Source organism: Podarcis bocagei, assembly GCF_964188305.1.
Source record: "Podarcis bocagei genome assembly, chromosome: 1".
NCBI classification, from domain to species: domain Eukaryota; kingdom Metazoa; phylum Chordata; class Lepidosauria; order Squamata; family Lacertidae; genus Podarcis; species Podarcis bocagei.
This window is the reverse complement of record NC_138125.1, coordinates 110208523-110229011: the sequence shown is the minus strand read 5'-3', so window position 1 is coordinate 110229011 and position 20489 is coordinate 110208523. Positions and strand designations below refer to the sequence as shown.

Sequence of the window (20489 nt, the reverse complement as noted above, 5' to 3'; positions counted from 1 at the left end):
TTTGATTTAATCACTATTGAAATGCACTTTACCTTAATCTTTATAACAACATTCTGGAAGCAATATGTGGCAGCTCCTTTGAAAAGGATCAGTATCCTTCCTTTCTTTTTCTGAGAAGTGAACATGCTATGCATTGAAACACAGTCTAGACATACTACCAGTAGCAAAAAAAAAACAAAGAGAACATATTATTTACTTTGTACTATAATCAGGGCTATTATATTCCCTAAATAGCTGTGACATCTTTCTTGGAAGTATTTCCAATTCATTGAATTTCAAATTACAGCAGACTTGGTGGGTGCTCTTGATGGTCAATGCAGATTGACAACACCTGGACCTTCTCAACTGAAACCTAAGTGCAAAGTGTAACAAAAACAAGGGGGGGCGAACGCTTTTAGTGGCAGAAGTATTGTGTGAAATTCTTTTAAGTATTTTAGCTTCCTTCCTTAGTGCCTGTTGAAAACAGCCTTGTGATATAAATCCTTTAATCTGCATGGTTACTGCATGATGAATGGTTTTTGACCTGAAAAAAAGTGTTTCCCCCCACAGATATCATGGAAGATAAATTTGTTCCTTGTTTGTTACTTGGAGAAAATGAATGTGCTATCACATTTCAAATGGCAGCTGATGAACAGGGAAAAACAACCATTCGTAGCATAAATCAAAAAGGTAGGCAACTTGGGTTTGGTAAATAATTTCTTACATACACTACTAACAAGTATATATATTTTTAAAAGTTGGTCTGGAAATTTGGATTGGATCCTGAGAACTGCAAGGAGGGGGACGCTCTCAGAAGGGGTTTTTACCATTTTCCATTCCTATCCTTTCTACTATCTGCCTGAAAATCCTCTCCAGAGCATCTAGGGGCACTCTTGAATAGCACACACACACACACACACACACACACACACACACACACACACACACACACACACATATTTTCCTATGCTGAGGTTGGGGGCAATGGAGAGCAAACTGGCCAAAATCAAACAGTTGGATCATGTGCAAGTGGAGCTCAACCATATTTTGGGTAACACTCCCTGGAAATGCTCCATTCCACCAGTGGAAGACTTTGGGCTCTCAAATTTCAGTGGCACCTTGTGCAACATAAAAAAAAATCGGTGCACCCCACCTCTCATGTTCTGTTGTAGTAGTTGTCACCACACCAGTCGCAGTGCCCTAAAACCGCCTCTGAAATTTCTGCAGAGAATCCACTGAGAATCCACTGACCCCCAACCAGAGAAGCTTTTCGGGGGTACAGGGAGCTGAAGAGGAGGTCCAGTTTTCAGTCTCGAAGCCAGTAAGTTATAGAGAGACTGTTCTTCAATGAGCTAAGAAAGTGCACCTAAGATATTTGTTTCTTACACAACCATTGATAAGAAGCAATATGGAAAAGAAATCAGCCTGGCTGGCAATGCTAAGTTTATTTTCAGCTATGTATCATCTGATTTACTGTGGATGCTCCCAAAGTTTGCCCTATTCATTTGAATGATGGGTGGAGCTCCACATGTGCATTCCTTCATGCATGCAGAATTTCCTCATGAAATGAAGTGAATGAGGCAGCCAGCATACATAACATCCCTTGTTGTTTCTCTGGGATCTGGGTTAGGATGCCAATCTTTACATGAAAAGCATACAGAACTAAACCACTCAGAGCATCTTTCAAATGTGTAGCCTAATTTGTAACCATATATGTGGGTTTTCCTTTCTTTTTACAGCCTGTCCACAACCTCCAAATATTACAATGATTGTGTTGGGTCTTTCGATTGCTATCTCCCTCACTGGGGTTGTCTTGCTTTGCATATGGAAACTGTTTGTTTCATTTCATGACCGCAAAGAAGTCGCTAATTTTGAAGCAGAGAGATCGAAGGCCAAATGGCAAACAGTACGTAAAATTTCATAGTTCTTTATTTTATTCAGTTGCGAAATGGCAGCTGCTACATATTTTGGGTAGATTTTGTGTTTCAAGAAAAACTGAATGTTCTGCAGTGTACTCCACTGACTCACTAAGACATACCTGAACATAGTGGCATTAAAATTGTTGAAATGTGTAAAATAAGGGTATTTCAGAATACGCAAGGAAACATCATAGTTCTTTCTTGAAAGTGTCTAAAGTAAGGAGTAAATATATTCACATCTGAAGATCAATTTGGCCCAGGCAGAACTTATTAACATCTATATAGAAGGCAGCATGCAACAAAGGCATGTGCTGCTTTCAACCCAGTAGATGTCTGACTCTTCATGAAATGTCACCCCCTGGGTTTACTTCCCAGTGGAAGTGTACCACCATATCTGAGAGGGAGAGAAGCACGTACAGTTTCTCTAGCTCTGTGTTTCAGCTTACTGGCAAACTTCCCTGCCCATTTCTTGAGTGTGTAGAGGCAGGCTCTCCCTGGCCAAACTGCTAAGGGCAAGTGGCAATGGCATTATGGCTGAGGAGATTCAGCCCTCTCCCCAAACCCCAGCAGCTTCATATGGAGAATCTGTGTTCCACCCCTCTGCCTCCACTTCTCCACTCCTCCAGATGTTGTTGCACTCTCACCATCCCTGACCATTGGCCATGCTGACAGGGGCTGGTGGAGGTTCCCTATCCCTGCTTAGTGGCATCCTCCTCATGCAAGGAATTCCAGTGTGTGCATCTTACTAATTGGCTTTGAGGTAACAATTAAATTTTAAAGCCCAGTATCACACTGGATAGCCAACAACCTATGCTGCGCTTTTCTCTACCTAAGCCCTACAATCTATAAGAGAGGCTATGTCTTGTGATGCTAGAAGCTAGATAGGCTTTCTGAGTTAAAAGGAACAATGGACGTATAGAACATAGTGAAGTATGACATGTGAAAAGCCTTTTCCACCAGGAAGAACAATGCTTGTAGCAATATCAAATTAAATTGCCATTACAGTAATAGGAAGAGCTTGTAATTTGTTTTATTATTGATGCTCCATGAACAAGCAATTAAGAGCAGGAAGAATGAATTTCTTGACACCACAATCCCATTCAGTGGTGTTACTTTGTTATATACAAGCACAAATTTAGTTAGAGATTGCATTTTTAACACAGGACAACTAATATAGTATACTACTAATTCTATGTGAAATAGACTAACTTGTTTCTGTTATACTTCTGCAGAAATAGAAAATAAATAGGATCGTCATGACCCTTCGATGGCCTAAGTTATTTCTTGGGAAATATACAAAATATTTTACTTCAGTTGTTTGCATTTTTCATTTAACATCAGATTTAAGTACAGATCTGTTTATTAACTGTCTTTGTTAAAAAACCAAATGCAGTAAAAAAAAATGCCACAGAATCAAATATGAAGTAGTTTATTGAATACAATTTCCCCGCTCTTTTCTAGGGAATCAACCCATTGTACAGAGGCTCAACAACAACATTTAAAAATGTAACATACAGGCAAAAGGAAAGACAACCCGGATCTGCTGCGGATATATTTTAGCACCCTGAATGATTTTGGGGGTGGGAGGGGAATAGTTTGAAAAAATGTTACATTTACTAAATTTGTTCAAAATTTATTATTAATATGCTATAGTGGTACAATAGTTTAGGATGACAGAATATGTGCTTTTCATGGTTGGAAGACCCGTAGTCATAGCTTAATTTGATCTATGAGAACTCATTTTCTGTGTCAGAATTCAGAACTGGATGTGAAGTAACCAAAATGCTGGAGAGGCTGCAGTTCCACAGGCACATACTTCCACATGTGGTGGGAATGTCCCAAAATCCAACCCTTCTGGACAACAGTCCTACAAGAAATAAGCAAAGTAACTAAACAGCTATTAGAGGTCATCCCAGAACTGGCCCTACTAAACATCTTCCAAGTTAATAATGCCCATGCACACTATAAAACTCATCTACTCTCAGCAGCCAGAAACATCATAGCCAGACGCTGGAGAGACCTGTCAAAACGGGTGTCACTGCCTGAAGCCAAACCTCTCTTAGGATGCTCTATGTTCTGAGGTGTACACACAGAGATTGTGCATATAGAAACTTCCCTACTCACCTCAACAAAGGTGGCAGCTATGTGCATTCCTTTGCAAATCACCTCAGAAAGCAGATCATTATAAAAAATACACGCGAGCCATCTCAATAAAATGCTGCATGTTCATTAATCATTGCATTTGTGTCCAAATGACAAAACAGAATGTAGCTTTACTCATAAGCAGTAAGTGATGGAAGATGTTAGTTGCCACTTTTTTGAGGCATGATTCCTATGCTGTTAATAGCCACATGACATAAACTCAATATTTTAACACTATTGCTTTCAAAACCTGTTGAATTTCTTTCTCTGATGTGGAAGTTAAAGCCCTGACATGGTGAAAGATTCCAGTACTAAAAGTAATCAGACTTAGGAAAGGTTTCTGTGTTTGGCTAATAAAATTCCCCACAACTAAGGCTGCAATTTTAAATAGACTTGCAGTGCAATCCTATATATCTCTACTCAGAAGGAAGCCTCACTTACTGCATATAAATATGTATAGGATTACCCTGCCACTAGGATGTAAATCCTATTGCACAAAATAGAACTTACATTTGCTTTAAAATGTTGTTTTGTATATGTAGTTATACAAAAAAGAAGTCTTTTTGCAGAGTGCCTCTTGCATTTTAGAAGGTGAGAGAAAAGATGGAGGGTTTAGCTGGCTTTTTTTTCTACCATGAAGTGGTATTTGATTTTTTCCCCCTCCCAGAGCAAACTTTCACTATGTTATTCATAGTATGAATGTACTTGGTGAAGACACTGGAAATGTCTAAACAGTTATGTTTCCTGAAATAGTTTTGACCCAAGGCTGGACCTTAAACGAGGCCAAAACTACATTTTACTAATTGGATTCCCTTGGGCATTTTGTTACGAGGTTTTTTTTATATGTAAATATTGTGTGAATGGCATGCATTAAATAAAATAAAAAATTAAAACCTGACATTTTAAGTAGTTTTTCTATTCTTTTTAAAATGTTGATATGTAAGCAGAATTGTTCTAATCAAGCACTTTTGCACAGATTTCCAGATTCTATATCAAATCAAATATCCTGGGCATGGCTTTGAACCATAAAGCTTATAATTTGTGGGCATCATGTGTCACAACATTTGGTACTGATTCCTGCTGTTTTGTAAGTAACTCAGGTGGGTGGGTGTCACAATTTCACAATGTTTATCTCAGGGCCACCACACATCACACTGACTTTCAAGAAAGAGCTTTGGATCCCTATTCAGTATCTAACATATATATTTAATTACATGTGTGTATTGCCACCGTCACTTGAATTCACATGCCCACCTGGATTTTCCTGGAGCATGTAAAAGCATATCATAATTTCCACAACACAGAACACCTGAATTAAGCTAGTCCATGGACCACAGTTTTGGAACCTCTGACTTAATCAGATATAAATCAAAATGACTTGTATCACCTCTACAGAAGAGTGGGCATGTACCCATACACTCTTCAATGCAAATGCTGAAGGTGCCCAATGCTGAGCCTTGTACATGGGGCAAACAGGTCTGCATTATTCTTTTCCCTCAAACGTGGATAAAAAGATTGCGCAAATCCAGATTTCAGGCATATAGTTCTCTACAAGGGACGGTCATATCACATGACCATTCTGGATGCACATTCTGGTATCCCATCACACAGAGAATATCACAGCTCAGGCTATCTGGTTCAGACCAGATATTTTTGCCACATAAGCATAATATTAAAAAGTTTATATGAGATACTAATTACCCCTCTACTCCCTTTCAAGTAAAGTCACTCCATCTTATTTGCAGATGCAAGTTTATTAAACATTTTGTGAAGAGGGAAGATTGCATTGTTTTACAATGCTTAGATTTTCTACAAATAATGCCAACTGTGGAAGTTCTCAAATTGCTTTAAAGAGTTCAATTATCCCCAGCAATCCCCGTAGACCTCCATTTGCTTTCCTATAGTGTTTTTGCTTTGCTTTTCTTCCCCCAACCTATTTTGTCCAAGAGCTTACATTATTGATTACTTTTGGCAATATCAGTAGTGATACCTATATAACCCCAGGTCAAATTCTGGACATAGATCTTGTTGTTGCAACTTCCTAAAACATTGCTCTAACTCAAGCATTGCTGCTCATTTTTGCATCTGCTTTATGAAGAACTTTCATATAAATGTAGTCTTTTGTAATCAACTTGCTTTTCCAGGTTATTACACTGTTATGTGTAATTGTTGGATAGAGAAGACATATGCATTATAATTATTTTTCATCTACACTGTTGTAAAATATTGGAGAAATTGCAGGGTTTTTCTCTGTTGGTTCTCATTTTTCTTCCCTAATATAAATTCATATATATATTTATCCTTCTTGCTAATATCCTGCTGTGATGAAGAGCACATTCCTTCTCTGTCTTTGACAGGAGCTATATTGCCACTCTATCATACTTCTCAAGCACACCATGGGAATGTCTGCTTATATTTCACAGTGGGGTATGAAAGCTGGAATTGATTTAGCTCTATAGTGGCTATCCGTGGTCTGTAATTTATAGCAGAACCTACCTACAATCAACCTCTCTCTAAATCTTCATTTTCTATATTTCCAGAAAATGGTCCATACTTTGAAATCTTTCCACTGTCTTAACATTTTGTCACCAATTGGCAAAGATGGATAGATATCTTTAAAAGAACCATGATTATACACGCCAGGCATAATAAAAAAGCAAAAGCTTGCCAAAGACTTTCACAAATTTGGATTTTTTTTCTAACTATGACTATACTGAACGGTAAGGGAAGAATCCTTGATCTGTGTGGGTTTGTTTCACCCTTACAGATTTTTAAAAAAATTTGTATCAGAGTGTGCTTCTAAGCTATGACGCATACTCAGATACAATTTTTTTATCTGCAAGGATGGAACATAACCCACATGGATCAAGGATAGTCAGAAAAAATGTGCATCGTTTTGGGTCACTCACATAGGGTGGTAGCCAATGTTTATCATACTTAGAGTAAACCAATTGAAATTGATAGAATTAAATCCACATTCAAAAGCTCTACTTTGAGAATGCCTAACATTGGATATCGTCACTGGGTTGTTTCCCACGGAGTCAATGCACAAGTGGAACAACTCTTTCCTCTCTCTCTCCTTCCTCAACCTCTCCCCCCTCTCAAAAAAAACCCCCTGCTCTGGGAGTCCCCCCAATCTCTGCTGCAGATTTGGGGGAGGTGCATTGGGGAGGAAAGAGGGGGAGGGGAAGTTCCATTGCCCAAGCCCACACAGTGACCACACAGCCTCACTACTGGCTTACATGTTCTGCTCAAGCAGTTGTCATGGGAATCCCTGGTCCTTCTTTTAGCACGTTCCATTGAGCTGCAAGCCTAGCAGCAAGGGTTAACTATGGCAATCCTTTAGCACTGAAGGATGTAAGAGCTTTTTTTGTAAGAGCTGAACCCTTAAGGTTGACAAGCAAATCAAAGGCTTTTCCCATTAGAGAAGACTGTCAAGAAAGTTTTTCAGAGGCTCAAAGTTGCTGGTTTTAAAAGTTCCAACTTTGGCTGGCTCTCTTTATTTCCTCCCACAACAATCTTCTCCCTCCCTCCCTCCCTCTTTTTTAAAAAATCACTTTAAAATATTTTACTGCAAGAGTTACACAGGTAAGCACTTGGCCGGCTTTGAAAAGGATGCAGGAGGACTCTATCCGAACCCCCACACCACCTTCCAGAAGCTGGGCAAGTGCTTATTAGGCATTGCATGCCCAGTGCAACACTCACATTGTCTTAAATTTACCTCTGGTTGTTGGATGCATCTCTCACAAAGCTTTGTGGAAAGTTCAAAAGGTTCTGGATGGGCCTCTAAAACCTGGCATTTTAGATGTCACAGAGTGGGGATTTGGTTGCTTCTGTCTCCACTAAATTGTAGCAAGCTCCCTTAGGCAAAAGTCTATTTTAGTTTTGTGGTTTTCCTTGTTAGAATTCCAAGCACTTCTGTGTATTGTGTTTATTATATCTTTCTTTTTATGAGACTCCACTGGTCAAATGACATTGATAGTAATCAATTATTATGAACACAGAAAGCTCCTGCTATGCTATGCAAGTTGTATCTAGAGCTCTGAGCCCAGCAATTGGCTGGGGAGGGAGGGATATAAATAAAAATTATTATTATTATTATTATTATTATTATTATTATTATTATTATTTGTTCTATTATTTAGAACACTACTTTTCAGAATTTTGCCATATTTTTTTAAATGATATATGTGGACTAGAACTAGTTCTTCATGGTGGCTTGTGGTCAGCAAATATATGCAGTTTCCTTTCCAACAATGTGGTCCATTTTGCTGGGGTGAGGGTGAAATACCCTTCTTTTCTTAGGTGCAATGATCAGTGGAAGCAGATGGGTCTGGTATGTGAATCAAATGAAATCTATCCCTACACAACTTGCCAAGTAATGAATGTGCTTTAACTGTTGCGGCACAAAACATTGGGGGCTTCCTGGCATACCTGTGAGAAATGCTAATACACATCTTTTATAATTTTTGCTTTCCAAGAATCAATTTTGGGTAGCTCTCAAATATCATTTGGAGTAAACATAGAAGCAGTTTTCCCCTGTAATTTCCCTAACAGTTGAACAATCCACTTACACCTTGCTGCCCATTCATCCATGTACAATAAGCCCTGTTAAAGTCAGTGTAAATGTGTCTCAAACCCCATTGTCAGTGGTTGTTCCACGCTGCAAGTCTAACCCCACTTATCTGTGAGAAAGCTTCACTGAAATCAATGACATGAGTCTGGGTTGTTCTGTAAATCTGGCATCTGTAGGGGAACCAGACTAGCATGGCAGTCCACTTGCTACAAGTTCTATAACCTTATGTGTGCCCGACCTTCCAACCATCAGTCAACCATAAGTCAACAGTTAAGGTCAGTCTCAGTTATCTGTCTGTGTGAGTAGGTGAGAGAGAGAATGGAAGGAGCATATGACAGGAGCAAGGGGTTAATTGCAGTCCTTCTTGCCTGAAAGACCCATAAAAAACCAAGAGCTTCATCTATATGTATTTGCACAAGGCTACCACACTGCTCTGGTTTGCCAGAAGCGGCTTAGTCACATGACCCGGAAGCTGTCTGCGGACAAACACCAGCTCGCTCAGCCAGTAAAGCAAGATGAGCGCTGCAACCCCAGAGTCGTCCGCGACTGGACCTAATGGTCAGGGGTCCCTTTACCTTTACCACTTTATAGCCCAAACCTATACATGTTTATTAGTGCTGCAGTTTTAATTTATTAATACTGAGATGTATATATAAACATTAATATATTTGGAAAAGTTATTTGCAGAAACTTGCTTATAATGCCATTAGTATATAAATTTATAAACAATAATAAGTAAAAGCCACCCATGACAAGAGACCTCCAGGTTTATAGGACTCCAACTCCCATCAGTCAACATGGCCTACACTGAATGTAACCAAAAGACTATACAATATGAACAGAAAAAGTGAGATTGCACGTTCTTTTGTATTTAATGAAAATCTTTAATAAATTTTTTTATTATTTTAAAAATGACCAATGTTCACGGATGTGGTTGAATCCCACCCAAAAATACAAATCTGGAAGTGCCCATAGAATGCACATCAGTATTCGAGAACAGTAGATGGAAACTCCTGATTCCACCTAGTTACTAAGTCCAGTGTCACCTAGCAATTTACCTGGCTGCAATCCTAGAGGCTTGTCTTGACAGTAAGCCCCATAGAATTCAATAGGATTTAATTTTGTTACGATTCTGCTACAAACTATACAAAATGCTACTAGCCAGAGACTTGGCTAGGAAGAGCCATGGCATGGGCCAGTTATACGGCAGCTTCCCACGTTTCTAGGAAACATAATTATCCGCCTTGAAATGAGGAATCTATAAATCTGCCAAATAAATAAATAAAACGGCCCCTGAATGTGGCACCAGGAATACATGTGATCTGGTAGCTTTTAAAGTAGGAGCGGGTTCCTAGTTAATGCCACTAGTTGGCGCCAGTGATACTAAAGCTGTAGAAGAAGAGCCAAAGAAAGTTGCCCTTTGTTTACGCAGCAATCTCCGCCTATGGAGCTGGAATTTCGCCGGAGATGGTTGTGGGGCAGGATTCTTGCTCAGATGCTTGTCTCTTGCTCCCTGGGCTAGCTTTGCAAATGGCAAGCTGCGGAGCCTACGTTCCATCACGTCACCAGCCCGTGGTGGGTTCAGCAAACTCCCGTTGCTACTCGCATGCCAAACTCTGGCACGCGTCAGCGGCGCCAAAGCCGCAATGAACTGCGGCGCGGAAGCGTCTGAGTGCAACCTCCGCACAACCCAACCAGGAGGAGCACGTCGTCTGGAAAACACCGCCAACCAAAGTGGCCTGTCCCCCATTTTACTAGCTACTGCTGCCAACATAAAGGTGGCTTATTTATTTAGCGCCCCGCAGGGCCTGCCTGTTTCTTTCTGCCGTGGTCACGGCCTGGTTCCTTGACATCCGCCTCCCCTCAGGAGGGGAGGGAGGAACTTGCAGCAACGAGAGAGAAGAAATTGCGGCGTTTCTTCTCCCTCCGGCGGAAAGGGCGGGAAGCGCCTCCCGCCTTGCTCAGCTCAGCCCCACAGAAGCAGCTGCTCTCCCTCCCCTCGCTCCCCATTCATGCTCTCCCGGACGGGGGCTGTCCTCCTCCTGCCAACTCCGCGGGAAGGTTTTCCCCTCTCTTAAAACGCGGCGGAAATGTCCCGTGCCAAGTCCCTGCTGCAGCTCGTCTGGGCTTGCTCCATGCTGATAGTTCGCTCCAGCTTGGCTGAAGAGGAGCTCGGCGCTTTGACGCGCGACCAAGTGCCCTACTTTTGGAGTAAGTCAGCTGGACCGAGCGGCCGGGGTTTTGTTGGGAAAGTGCAGTTGCCTTGGACGGCGCTGAATGGAAAGCGGCGGCTCTTTTCTGCGCGTCTCCTCTCTCTCTCTCTTTCTCTCTCTGTCTCTCTCCCCTTTGATTCCCTTCCAGCTATTATCACAGTGAGTCAGCCGTCAAGTTCCCCCGGCGTTAATCTTCCAGTCCAGGGGGGCCGCTGCACGCTTGGCATCGTGCTTAAGTGGCACTGTCACTCCAAATAACTTGGGTTGCACTGCAGCCCAGTCTAGGAGTAAACCCACTGAATTCGACAGGGCTTACTTCTGAGTAGGGATGGCTAGGGTTGCGCTGTTGGCCTGCAGTCCTAAACAGGCTTAGGGCTCCTCCAAGCAACATTCATTCATCCTGACTTGTTTGTGCACTGATGATTAGAGTATATCTAGTTTCCAGTGAGCATTAAGTCCGATTTGTTTGTGGGGTGACTGAAGCACCTGCCCCGCTAATCATTCGTTAAACCCACACTTCTCAATGCATTTCCCCACATCACTTCCCTAAACGCAAAAAGTTCTCTGTCTTTTTAAGTGGGTTTGCTGTGTTTAAAAAAGGTAAAGGACCCCTGACAGTGGTGCTCATCTCGCTTTACTGGCTGAGGGAAACAACGTTTGTCTGCAGACAGTTTTTCCGTGTCATGTGGCCAGCATGACTAAGCCGCTTCTGGCGAAACCAGAGCAGCATGCGGAAACGCCATTTTTGAAGTGCTTTCGAACTGCTAGGTTGGCAGGACCTGGGACCGAGCAACGGGAGCTCACCCCATCACAGGGATTTGAACCGCCAACCTTCCAATTGGCAAGCCCTAGGCTCAGTGGTTTAGACCACAGCACCACATTAGCTGTGTTTAATTGACTTTAATCGCAAAAATCCAAAGTTCTGATATGTGTTTGAATTCCTCCTGCAAAATAGTGATAGCCTGGAGGCATTACTAACTAGACAGGAAGCCCCATTGAATCTCCAATTTAATTAGCTGTATAGTTGTAATTGTTTTGTTACGTTGTGTATTTTAATTATGGCTGTTTAGATTTTTAATTTCTGTGCGCTGCTCTGGTTTTGCTAGAAGCAGCTTAGTCATGCTGGCCACATGACCTGGAAAAACTGTCTGCAAACAAACGCCAGCTCCCTCAGCCTGTAAAGCGAGATGAGCGCCGCAACCCCAGAGTCGTTCACGACTTAACTGTCAGGGGTCCTTTACCTTTACCTTTTAGATTTTTACACTTGTGTAAAAGGTTCTTAGGCTTTGTAAATTGCTTAGAAGATTATTTTTGCATTAAGTGTTAGGATAATAATAAGAAGAAATCCTCTATAGAACTGATTTCAGAATAAGCAAGCTTAGGAATGCATAGTATGGGTGATTCCAGACGGATGTCGTTTTCAGGTGGGATCCAATTGTATACTATCAAAGTTAGGTTGTGCTGATAAAATTGATTGGGAGGCCTTGTGCTTCAAACCTGCTTCCTTAAAAGGTGAGACTTTTTGCAATAAGGAAAGTGACAGGAAAAATGCAGTGGAAAGTGTGGGATAGCACTTGCTTTGATGCTCTGTCACCTAACCTCCCTGCAAACAAAACAGGATGAATGTTCAATAAACAGGTCAACTGGAAGCACCCTTAGCCATTCACTAGAGGGCCTCACTAATCAATCTTTTCATTATGTGGTTTATGCACTGTTTTTAGCTTACGGAGAGCTAGTAATCCTAATATTTCCCCCTCAGGTAAATGTCTGTTGTGAGGAAATAGCATTTTTCTTGTCTTGTTCTGAGACAGAGGAGGACAGCGTAGCCGAGACATGCCACACTTTCACTTTAGTGGGCATCCAAGTTCTGACAAATACGTGCGCTCTCGTTGCACAAGAATCATAGGTGCCTATTGGCTAGCACCTGTGTCATTGTAGTGGTAAGGACTTGCGTACTTCTCCAACACATCTTTAACAACTGGAACACCTTTTTTAAAGTTTTAAATTTTAAAGTTATAGTTCTGAGGTGACTTCTCTGGCAGGAGCACTTGCCTAGATGTTTTTAAATGCTACAAAACGTACAAATATTGACAAGCCTGATTCTTGTCCTGCGGCAATCCCTGCGCCTACCATTTGCCACAGAGAGGTAACCTGGGAACCAGGGGAAAACATAGTCTCGGAGGTTGGGACATGCCTCCTGGAATATTGAGATAAAAAATGTATGACATAGTTTACTTTGCAGTACTTAATAATAAATTCATTAATAACCATGACTATCAATTTGTAGGAAAATTAATTAATTTTATTTTCAAATGAATGGGTAACCAGATTCAAACCCAAGGTTATCTGAAAACTCAGTAGGCTTGGAAAAGCCATTCCTGAGCAAGTTTGGTTGTAAGTTTGAATGAGTAAAGGATTTTCATGCATTCATTCAATCTATATATAATTAACTGGGAGTAAGACCTATTGCACTTCTGTGCTGCTTACTACTGAGTAAAGATTCATTGGATTGCATTGTGAATGTCTTATCACTGTTATTGATAATAATCCAGTCATTGTAATGAACTGAAATGGAGTATTTTTGTTCTAGAAAAAGGGATGTTTATTATCCAAAGTGATTCCCTCAACACATGTGTTAAAGCTGAGACATCGAAGCTCATCCTTGAAGACTGCACTCAGCTTTCGAAATACATGTTATGGAAATGGGGTTCTAAACAGCATCTTTTCAACATCGGCCGAAGCACTTGTCTAGGACTCAATATCAGCAACCAAGAGCAGCCATTGGTCATGGCTGAATGCAATTCAGCTCAGCACTCACTGTGGTGGAGCTGCCTTGGAAAAGGGTTGATTGGTGCATCACAGTACAAATTAGCACTTGAGAGTGGCAAATTTGTTGTGGCAAAAAGAAATTCAACATATGGATGGAAACAATTCCTGTCTCTTGATGGGGATCTTTGTGAACATGCATTCAAAGGTAAAATAAATATTTGCTTTCTTTCCATGCTTCCATTAATATTACTGGTAATAGGTGTTTTTTTCCCCAAAACAGCATTTTACAAGTGACTAAAACAAACAGAAACAGGATCCAATCACATGGGTTAGGGAAAGCCATTTGTTGTGTGTGGCTTGCAAGCAAACACACCTTGAGCCAACTATTCCCACATTATGTGGAGAAGCACTCCAAAGACTGTTTCTTGTGTGTTATGCATGCCATGAGTTTGATTTGCCGCAAAGGGCTTCGATCTCTCTCTAGGCTATCAGTGTGATACCTTTCTCAAATATTAATTCAGTTCAAAAAAGTGGCTGTGCTCTAAAAAATATTGTTTAGCTTGCTAATTTCAAAGCGCTCCCACAGTCACCAGTTTCTATGTGCTTATGCTCCTAATTCTCAATCTATTTCACATGGCTAAGCCCAACAATTACTGGGCTTACGTGATACTTGTTCCAGTCGTGCTCCTGTGTGAAGCCTGCAATTCTGCATTCACAATTACAAACCTATTTATGAATCAATGATCTGCACAGTTTTGTGCTCGATATACACCACGTGTTCTTATGTTGCAGAAAGACCACCTGTGAATATAAGTTTTACAATAAATATATACTGTTTGTCTTGGGGTGCAACCATTAGCTATTTGCAATGCATTATAACTAGATGAATGGCCAAATAAAAATACTGTAATATCATGGCTCGGTGGTGGAGCATTTGGTTTGTGTCCATAAGCTCTTCAGTTCTCCAGGTAGGGCTTGGGTTAGACCCCTGTCTGAAACCTTAGAGAGGTACTGCTGATCAGTGTAGACAGTACTTATGGTCTGAGTCTGTGTAAGGCTGACTCCTATGTTCTGTTGCAAATCAAGTTATTACTATCAAGACATAATCCATACCAAAAGTTTGAGGGCGGAGGGGAGAAGTATAAATTTAATAGGGAAACAATGCAAATATATGGCCCTTATTTTTTAATGTTAAAATACATTAAATTTGGAGGCTGCATGAATTTACACTGGTATAAGTACTGTATATGACATCCTGACACAAGGGCATCATTTGGATTTGATGGCTTGTGGAGTAATTTCTAATCCTTAATTATCCTATGATGGTTGTAGTAATGCGTTTTAAAAGGCCAAGTCTACTGCTGCCAAATAAAAATATGAGTGGATATCCTGGTTTAGTAAGCTAACTCCAGCATTCTTTGTCCATGACATGTACATAATAATTGTTCTGCAATTTTGTCTTGCTACTGTTAAAAATTAAAAACCATGAAACTAAAATAATGACAGCAGTTGAAAATCTTTGTTGATTGTAAATGGATGCATTTTTGAAGCAGTTCATTGTCACTTCTGCTATTCTACTAAATTATAATATCAAGAAGAATGAAAAAACAAATATAGTTACAGTAACTCGCAGCCTTGGTGTTGAAAATCTTGCATTATTGACATTCGATCCTAATCCCAAATGCATTTATTCTGAAGTACTACTGATTTCAAAGGAACTTCCTTTCATGTAAGTGTGATTACTATTCCAAATCAAAGGACTGTTGTGATACCAGATTTGGGGGAGTACAAATTAGAGGGTTTCCTATTGCTTTCTATATATTTTTTTTCTAAGTGATTTATCCTCAGTATTTTATTTCATGCAGAGACATATACCCTGTTGGGAAATTCCCATGGCTCGCCTTGTGTTTTTCCATTTAAATACAACAATCAATGGCACTATGAGTGCATCAGAGATTCCAGAGAAGATGACTATCCCTGGTGTGCCACAACAAGTCAGTATGAGCAAGATGAAAAATGGGGACTTTGCCCAAATTCTGGTATGTGCTTGTGTTCTTCAACAGTTAATGAATAACAAGATAGTCACATCTTACATGCTACATTCAGTATGTCCCATACCTTATAGCAGGGATTGCCAACTTGGTGCCTTCCAGATCTTTTTGGACTCCAGTTCCTATTATTCATGACCAATGGCTTTGTTGGCTAGGATGAACAACTGAAGGGCACCAGGTTAGTAAAAGCTGCCTTGTACTATCATAAAACCAAGTGAGAAATTTCGCCAGCATTCATCTGCTTTCTTTCTTTCTCTCCCTCTCTCTAGTTGGCCACTTTCAAAGAAAGTATTGGAGTACACTATGCTTGCAAGAACAACATTCACACATGATCCAGCCAAAGTTAAACACTTGCACATCCCATTGATTTCACTGGAAGAAAACAAAAGTGCACACTTCCCCCACTGAAATCAGTAAGATTTTCAAGTGTCAATGTGTACCTTTTCCTTTTGCTGATACAATATTTTCAATTGTTATCATAGCAAGGGAGATGGACTTCCGATGCAACACTACATGCTCATTTCATTAAACGTTTTCCATAATTCTACATGAGAATATAAACTTTTGACTCCATCAGATTCTATTCCTCTTCCTCCCCCCAATAATTCATTAAAGTCTTCCTGACATCATGGAGAGAAGTTGTTATCTTTGTATGAGATTTGTTATTTCCTCAGCCAGTTCCATCAATATGCAATCATAAGAGCGATTCCTTACATCTTAGGTTCAAGTATTTAGCAGCCCCATAACCACCTAGCAAGAAAGATACAACTTTTGAAAAGGAATTCCCACTTGTTGTTTTTAAAGAACCAAGCATGTTTTCCTTATGTGCAAATACAGCAGGAATCCTGTCTCTTTCCTGTCTTAATCTAGAAGATAGAAGAAAGGGGAGGATTTTTAAGAAGTGAAGAAGCTTTGAAGTGCACCTCGGATATAAATGCCCTAGGAAAACAAATGTTGCCTTTCAACAGTGTCCCCTGCTACAGTACTTGCAATTTTTATAAATTTATTTATTGTTGCAGTTCTTACTAATCTGCGGGTTTAATTGTCCAGAGCTGCAGTTGCCACATGATGTAGCAATTCACTTCTAAACAAAAGAAATGTTACTTAATATGCACCTCTGTCTACTAACTCTATTTATGTTTCTATTAGTCAGTGGAGATCAGACCAATAAATGGACAGTGAGAAAGTAAAGATGGGGAAGTAAATGTTTCATTAGATGCTGCTCACCAATTCAAGTCGCTGTTTCCTTAATTGTTAAAACTTGTATTACTCACTGACATTATCAAGACAGGAGGAATTCAGTCCTATGTGTGAAGTTGATTTTCCTTTTCCTTTTAAATTTCAGAGTGCATCCTACTTCCTGATATAGTTTTGACACCAGAACGTTGAAAGCGAATTTGTAATAATAACATCCTAGCAGTTCCATTTGTTCATTTGGTGTTAATTAAGCTAGATTGTTATCTCAGAGTGTTATCTTTCTTAATTGCTTTGTAATATCATGCTGTTTTTAACTTGATTTCTTTCTCTTTTTTCACACAGAGACTGGCTGTGACATTTTTTGGGAGATGAACGCAGACACTCAGATCTGTTACCAATTCAATCTTCTTTCTGTTCTCTCTTGGAATGAGGCACGTGTTGCATGTCAGGGACAAGGAGCGGATTTGCTAAGCATCACAGATATGGCAGAACAGAAGTATATTAGTGGTCCACGTGGTAGGTTTGCAACCAGGTTTGTGAGTGAAACCTTTCATTTGAATCTGTCAGCGGCTAGAATAGGAGAGCTGTCCATTTCAGATTTCATCCTAGTTGCTCTAGCCCCATTTGTGCAAAATTCATTTGTCCAGTTCACGTGTGATGTGAAGCCATAGTTTAACACTACGTGAAAGAGCAGCAACAAACCTTGGGCTCACATACTCCTTCCCCTCTCTTCCATGTTCAGCCATTGCACAACCCTTCCTCTTCCTGTTTTCATGTAACTGGAGTTTCTGTTATGTCTTAACGGAGAATTCTGATTAATTTAACATGGTTTATTGAATCAAGCCAGCGTCATAAATCACAACTTGATCCTGTTTTGTTTCAACAGTGCATAGTTTAAAGTAGCCACAGTTTGTCCTTTTCAGCCATAAAGAAAAACCACAATTAGCTTGTGACAGAAAACAGATGCTTTCAATCTCCTGTTAGGGGATGAAGGAGTACACAAGCTTGAAGATCACTGTTGTTCATTTACATAGCGCTAAACTATGGTTTAGCATTATGTGTGCAACGTGTCATTGTGATCCTGAATGACAGGTGATTCACAAAGAGGCATAGCTGTGCTTCTCAAACTTTTTCAACCCTCCTACCGCCTCCCCAAACACCCTAAACTGCACCTACCTTCCAGATTCCCCTCTCCTACAACCTTGTTCAGCATGTAAACTCACGGGGAACTTTGTGCTCATCCATGTGGGTGGCTATCATAGGACATAGGGATCATCTTGCTCCTTGTCTACTGCGCTGGATGTGTCCTGGTCTTCCTATATGTTGGGGGCATGGTAATAGGAATGAGCCCGTGCACTTGGCGGAAGACATTCATTAGTGTGCAAGAGGATCTATAGTTTGTGATGAAATAATATTAAAAGTTTCAATATGACTGCTCCTACTTCCCCTTCCACTGTTAATCTCTCCACCCTCACCCTGCACACTCTTTTCCTTTCCTTGGTTGGGAGAGGCTAAGGGGAAAAGGCTGACAGCAGCTAAACTTACTAATACCAGGAGAGAGGTTAGCAGTACATGTTCAGCTGGAGTGGTGAGAGGAAGAAGGAACTACACTTGTCCCACGTAGGCAAGGAGGCAGTGCCATATTATCAAACAGGCAGAGCAGGCACGGGCCTATTGGCCCTCACACCTTTTAGGAGCCCCAGGACAATGAATCGAAATAATATTGATTTGATCTTAAAGAAAATGGCAAAAACATAATAGGAGATAATTTGCGGGGGGGGGGCTAGAGATTTCAACTTCAAGCAGGCACTGCAAGGAGGCTTTCCACCCAAGTGTTTGAAATCAGTGGACTCCTCCCTGTTACACTGCTTGGCATCTTGGGGGGTACCTGGGCATGTCCAATGGAGTTGAAAGTGATTCTTGTTCCCTCTGGCAGTAATGAATGCAGAATGCTGTTACTTGTACCTCCTGCTAATGTCTCATTCTCCCTAGTGGAAGGTGGAGAAAGTAACCCACCAGCTTGGAGATGCAATTCCTGTATAAATTGGGCAATACTGAACTGGTACCTGAATGTCAAGCTAGATCTCTTGTTACACTGCAGAACAGGTGGGCACAAAGGAAGTTCTACTGTGGACAGGTTTAAATCAACTGGATGGAGCCGCTGGCTGGCAATGGTCAGATGGAGCACCCTTGGCATTTGTGAACTGGCGATCAGGTACGCAGATCCTCATCCTTGGCTCTATTATAACACCAGGATTCTATGGCTATTGCTATTGAAATCAAAATACGAGCTGGCAAGAGTATGTTCCAATATAAACATTAGAAAGACCAGGTTCTGAGTTTAATGGTCTTCTGATTACTGGTAGATGCGAGAAGTTAATACAGATGCAATAAATTACTATCCAACAACTCAAAGCTTAATGTGTTTGCTAGATTTCCTTGAAGTGCACAGACAAATTTCATGCTGAAATATTTGTCATTTTATATACCATAACAGAATGGCAAGCACATAACATTTTTAACTGTAACTGTTTGAGAATGCTTAAATTCTATCCATCTATTCACCCATCTATCCAGTAGTTTGGCAATGGAGAAAAAACTACAGGATCGATGGATGAATCGATGGATTGAATTTATATCCTGTCCTTTCTCTCGAAGGAGCCCAGAGTGGCAAACACATCCACAATTTTTTTTAAAAAGCTTTTTAAAACAGTTACAGTTAAAAATGTTGTTTAATCCACTGACCTCAGAGTTGCCAAGAATAGAATTTTTCAGCCACCAAACTAAAAAGAGCCAGTGTCAGACTAGGACCTGGGAGAGACCAGGGTTCAAATCTACACTTGGCCATGAAGCCTCGCAGGGTTGTTGTGGGGATTAAATAAGATGGAGAAGAACCACCTTGAGCTCCTTGGAGGAAAACAGTTGGATGTAAATTCTATTTTAAAAAATAAAACAATACAATTAAAAATAAAATATGGGATAAAGTAAGTGGCGCACTTCAGGACACCATTTGGATGGAAGGCTAAACTTGCCTGATAGCTTCTAAATGAAAGCCATTGAGAATCATGCCTGCCCAGATGTGGTTCTGTTCCTTGGTCATCATTCTGGACTTGGAGAATCTTGCTGATTGGGGCAGAATGTCAGGCTTTTAGATACAGAGATATATATAAAATACCCCCTGCATATTGTATTGTACTGTACACATGGTGCTAAAATAATATTCTGTTTGCAGATCCTTCTGACAGCTCTCTTGGGCAACATCACTGCAAAGTGTTTAACTCAAAAATACAGCAGGACTGGCAGAGTTACCCATGTGAATCTGGATTACCATATGTATGCAAAAAATATTTAAATGCTACTGAACACGAAGCATTTGGTGAGTCTCTAACCAGCAATGTAATTTGATCTGTGAGGCTTTTTATATCTCTTTCTACTTTTAATAAGGGGGACATATGTACATTCCACATCTTGGGCTTCAGGCAGTTTGAGTGTTTGGGAATTACAAGATGTGCTAAGTATGCCAATTGAATTCAGTAGTTTCAAGTATAAATCATTGTTCAGAGTCCCTTTGTTTGTAAATTGGCATATAAGCTTTGAAGGCAATAAAACACTTAACAATCCCACTTTTACCATTCTGAGGGCA

General features: G+C 40.4%; 2 protein-coding genes across 5 annotated transcripts in view; both read left to right on the top strand.

Moving 5' to 3' along the window:
• The window catches only part of ITGB6 (integrin subunit beta 6), a 67136-nt gene extending 62198 nt beyond the window's left edge, over window positions 1-4938 (top strand). For both annotated transcript variants that reach the window (XM_081198932.1, XM_081198933.1), the window contains 3 exons: window positions 550-669; window positions 1719-1885; window positions 3360-4938. In XM_081198932.1, the coding sequence (XP_081055058.1) occupies window positions 550-669; window positions 1719-1885; window positions 3360-3458 (386 nt within the window). In that variant the 3' untranslated portion in view covers window positions 3459-4938. The remainder of the gene's footprint in view (window positions 1-549; window positions 670-1718; window positions 1886-3359) is intronic.
• Window positions 4939-9977: 5039 nt separating this feature from the next.
• PLA2R1 (phospholipase A2 receptor 1) overlaps window positions 9978-20489 on the top strand; it is a 62530-nt gene continuing 52018 nt past the window's right edge. The window contains exons 1-6 of one of the 3 annotated variants that reach the window (XM_081198820.1): window positions 9978-10827; window positions 13420-13803; window positions 15464-15637; window positions 17189-17362; window positions 18948-19061; window positions 20079-20222. In XM_081198820.1, the coding sequence (XP_081054946.1) occupies window positions 10707-10827; window positions 13420-13803; window positions 15464-15637; window positions 17189-17362; window positions 18948-19061; window positions 20079-20222 (1111 nt within the window). In that variant the 5' untranslated portion in view covers window positions 9978-10706. The remainder of the gene's footprint in view (window positions 10828-13419; window positions 13804-15463; window positions 15638-17188; window positions 17363-18947; window positions 19062-20078; window positions 20223-20489) is intronic. The other 2 variants (XM_081198819.1, XM_081198818.1) reach the window with 2 other exon arrangements.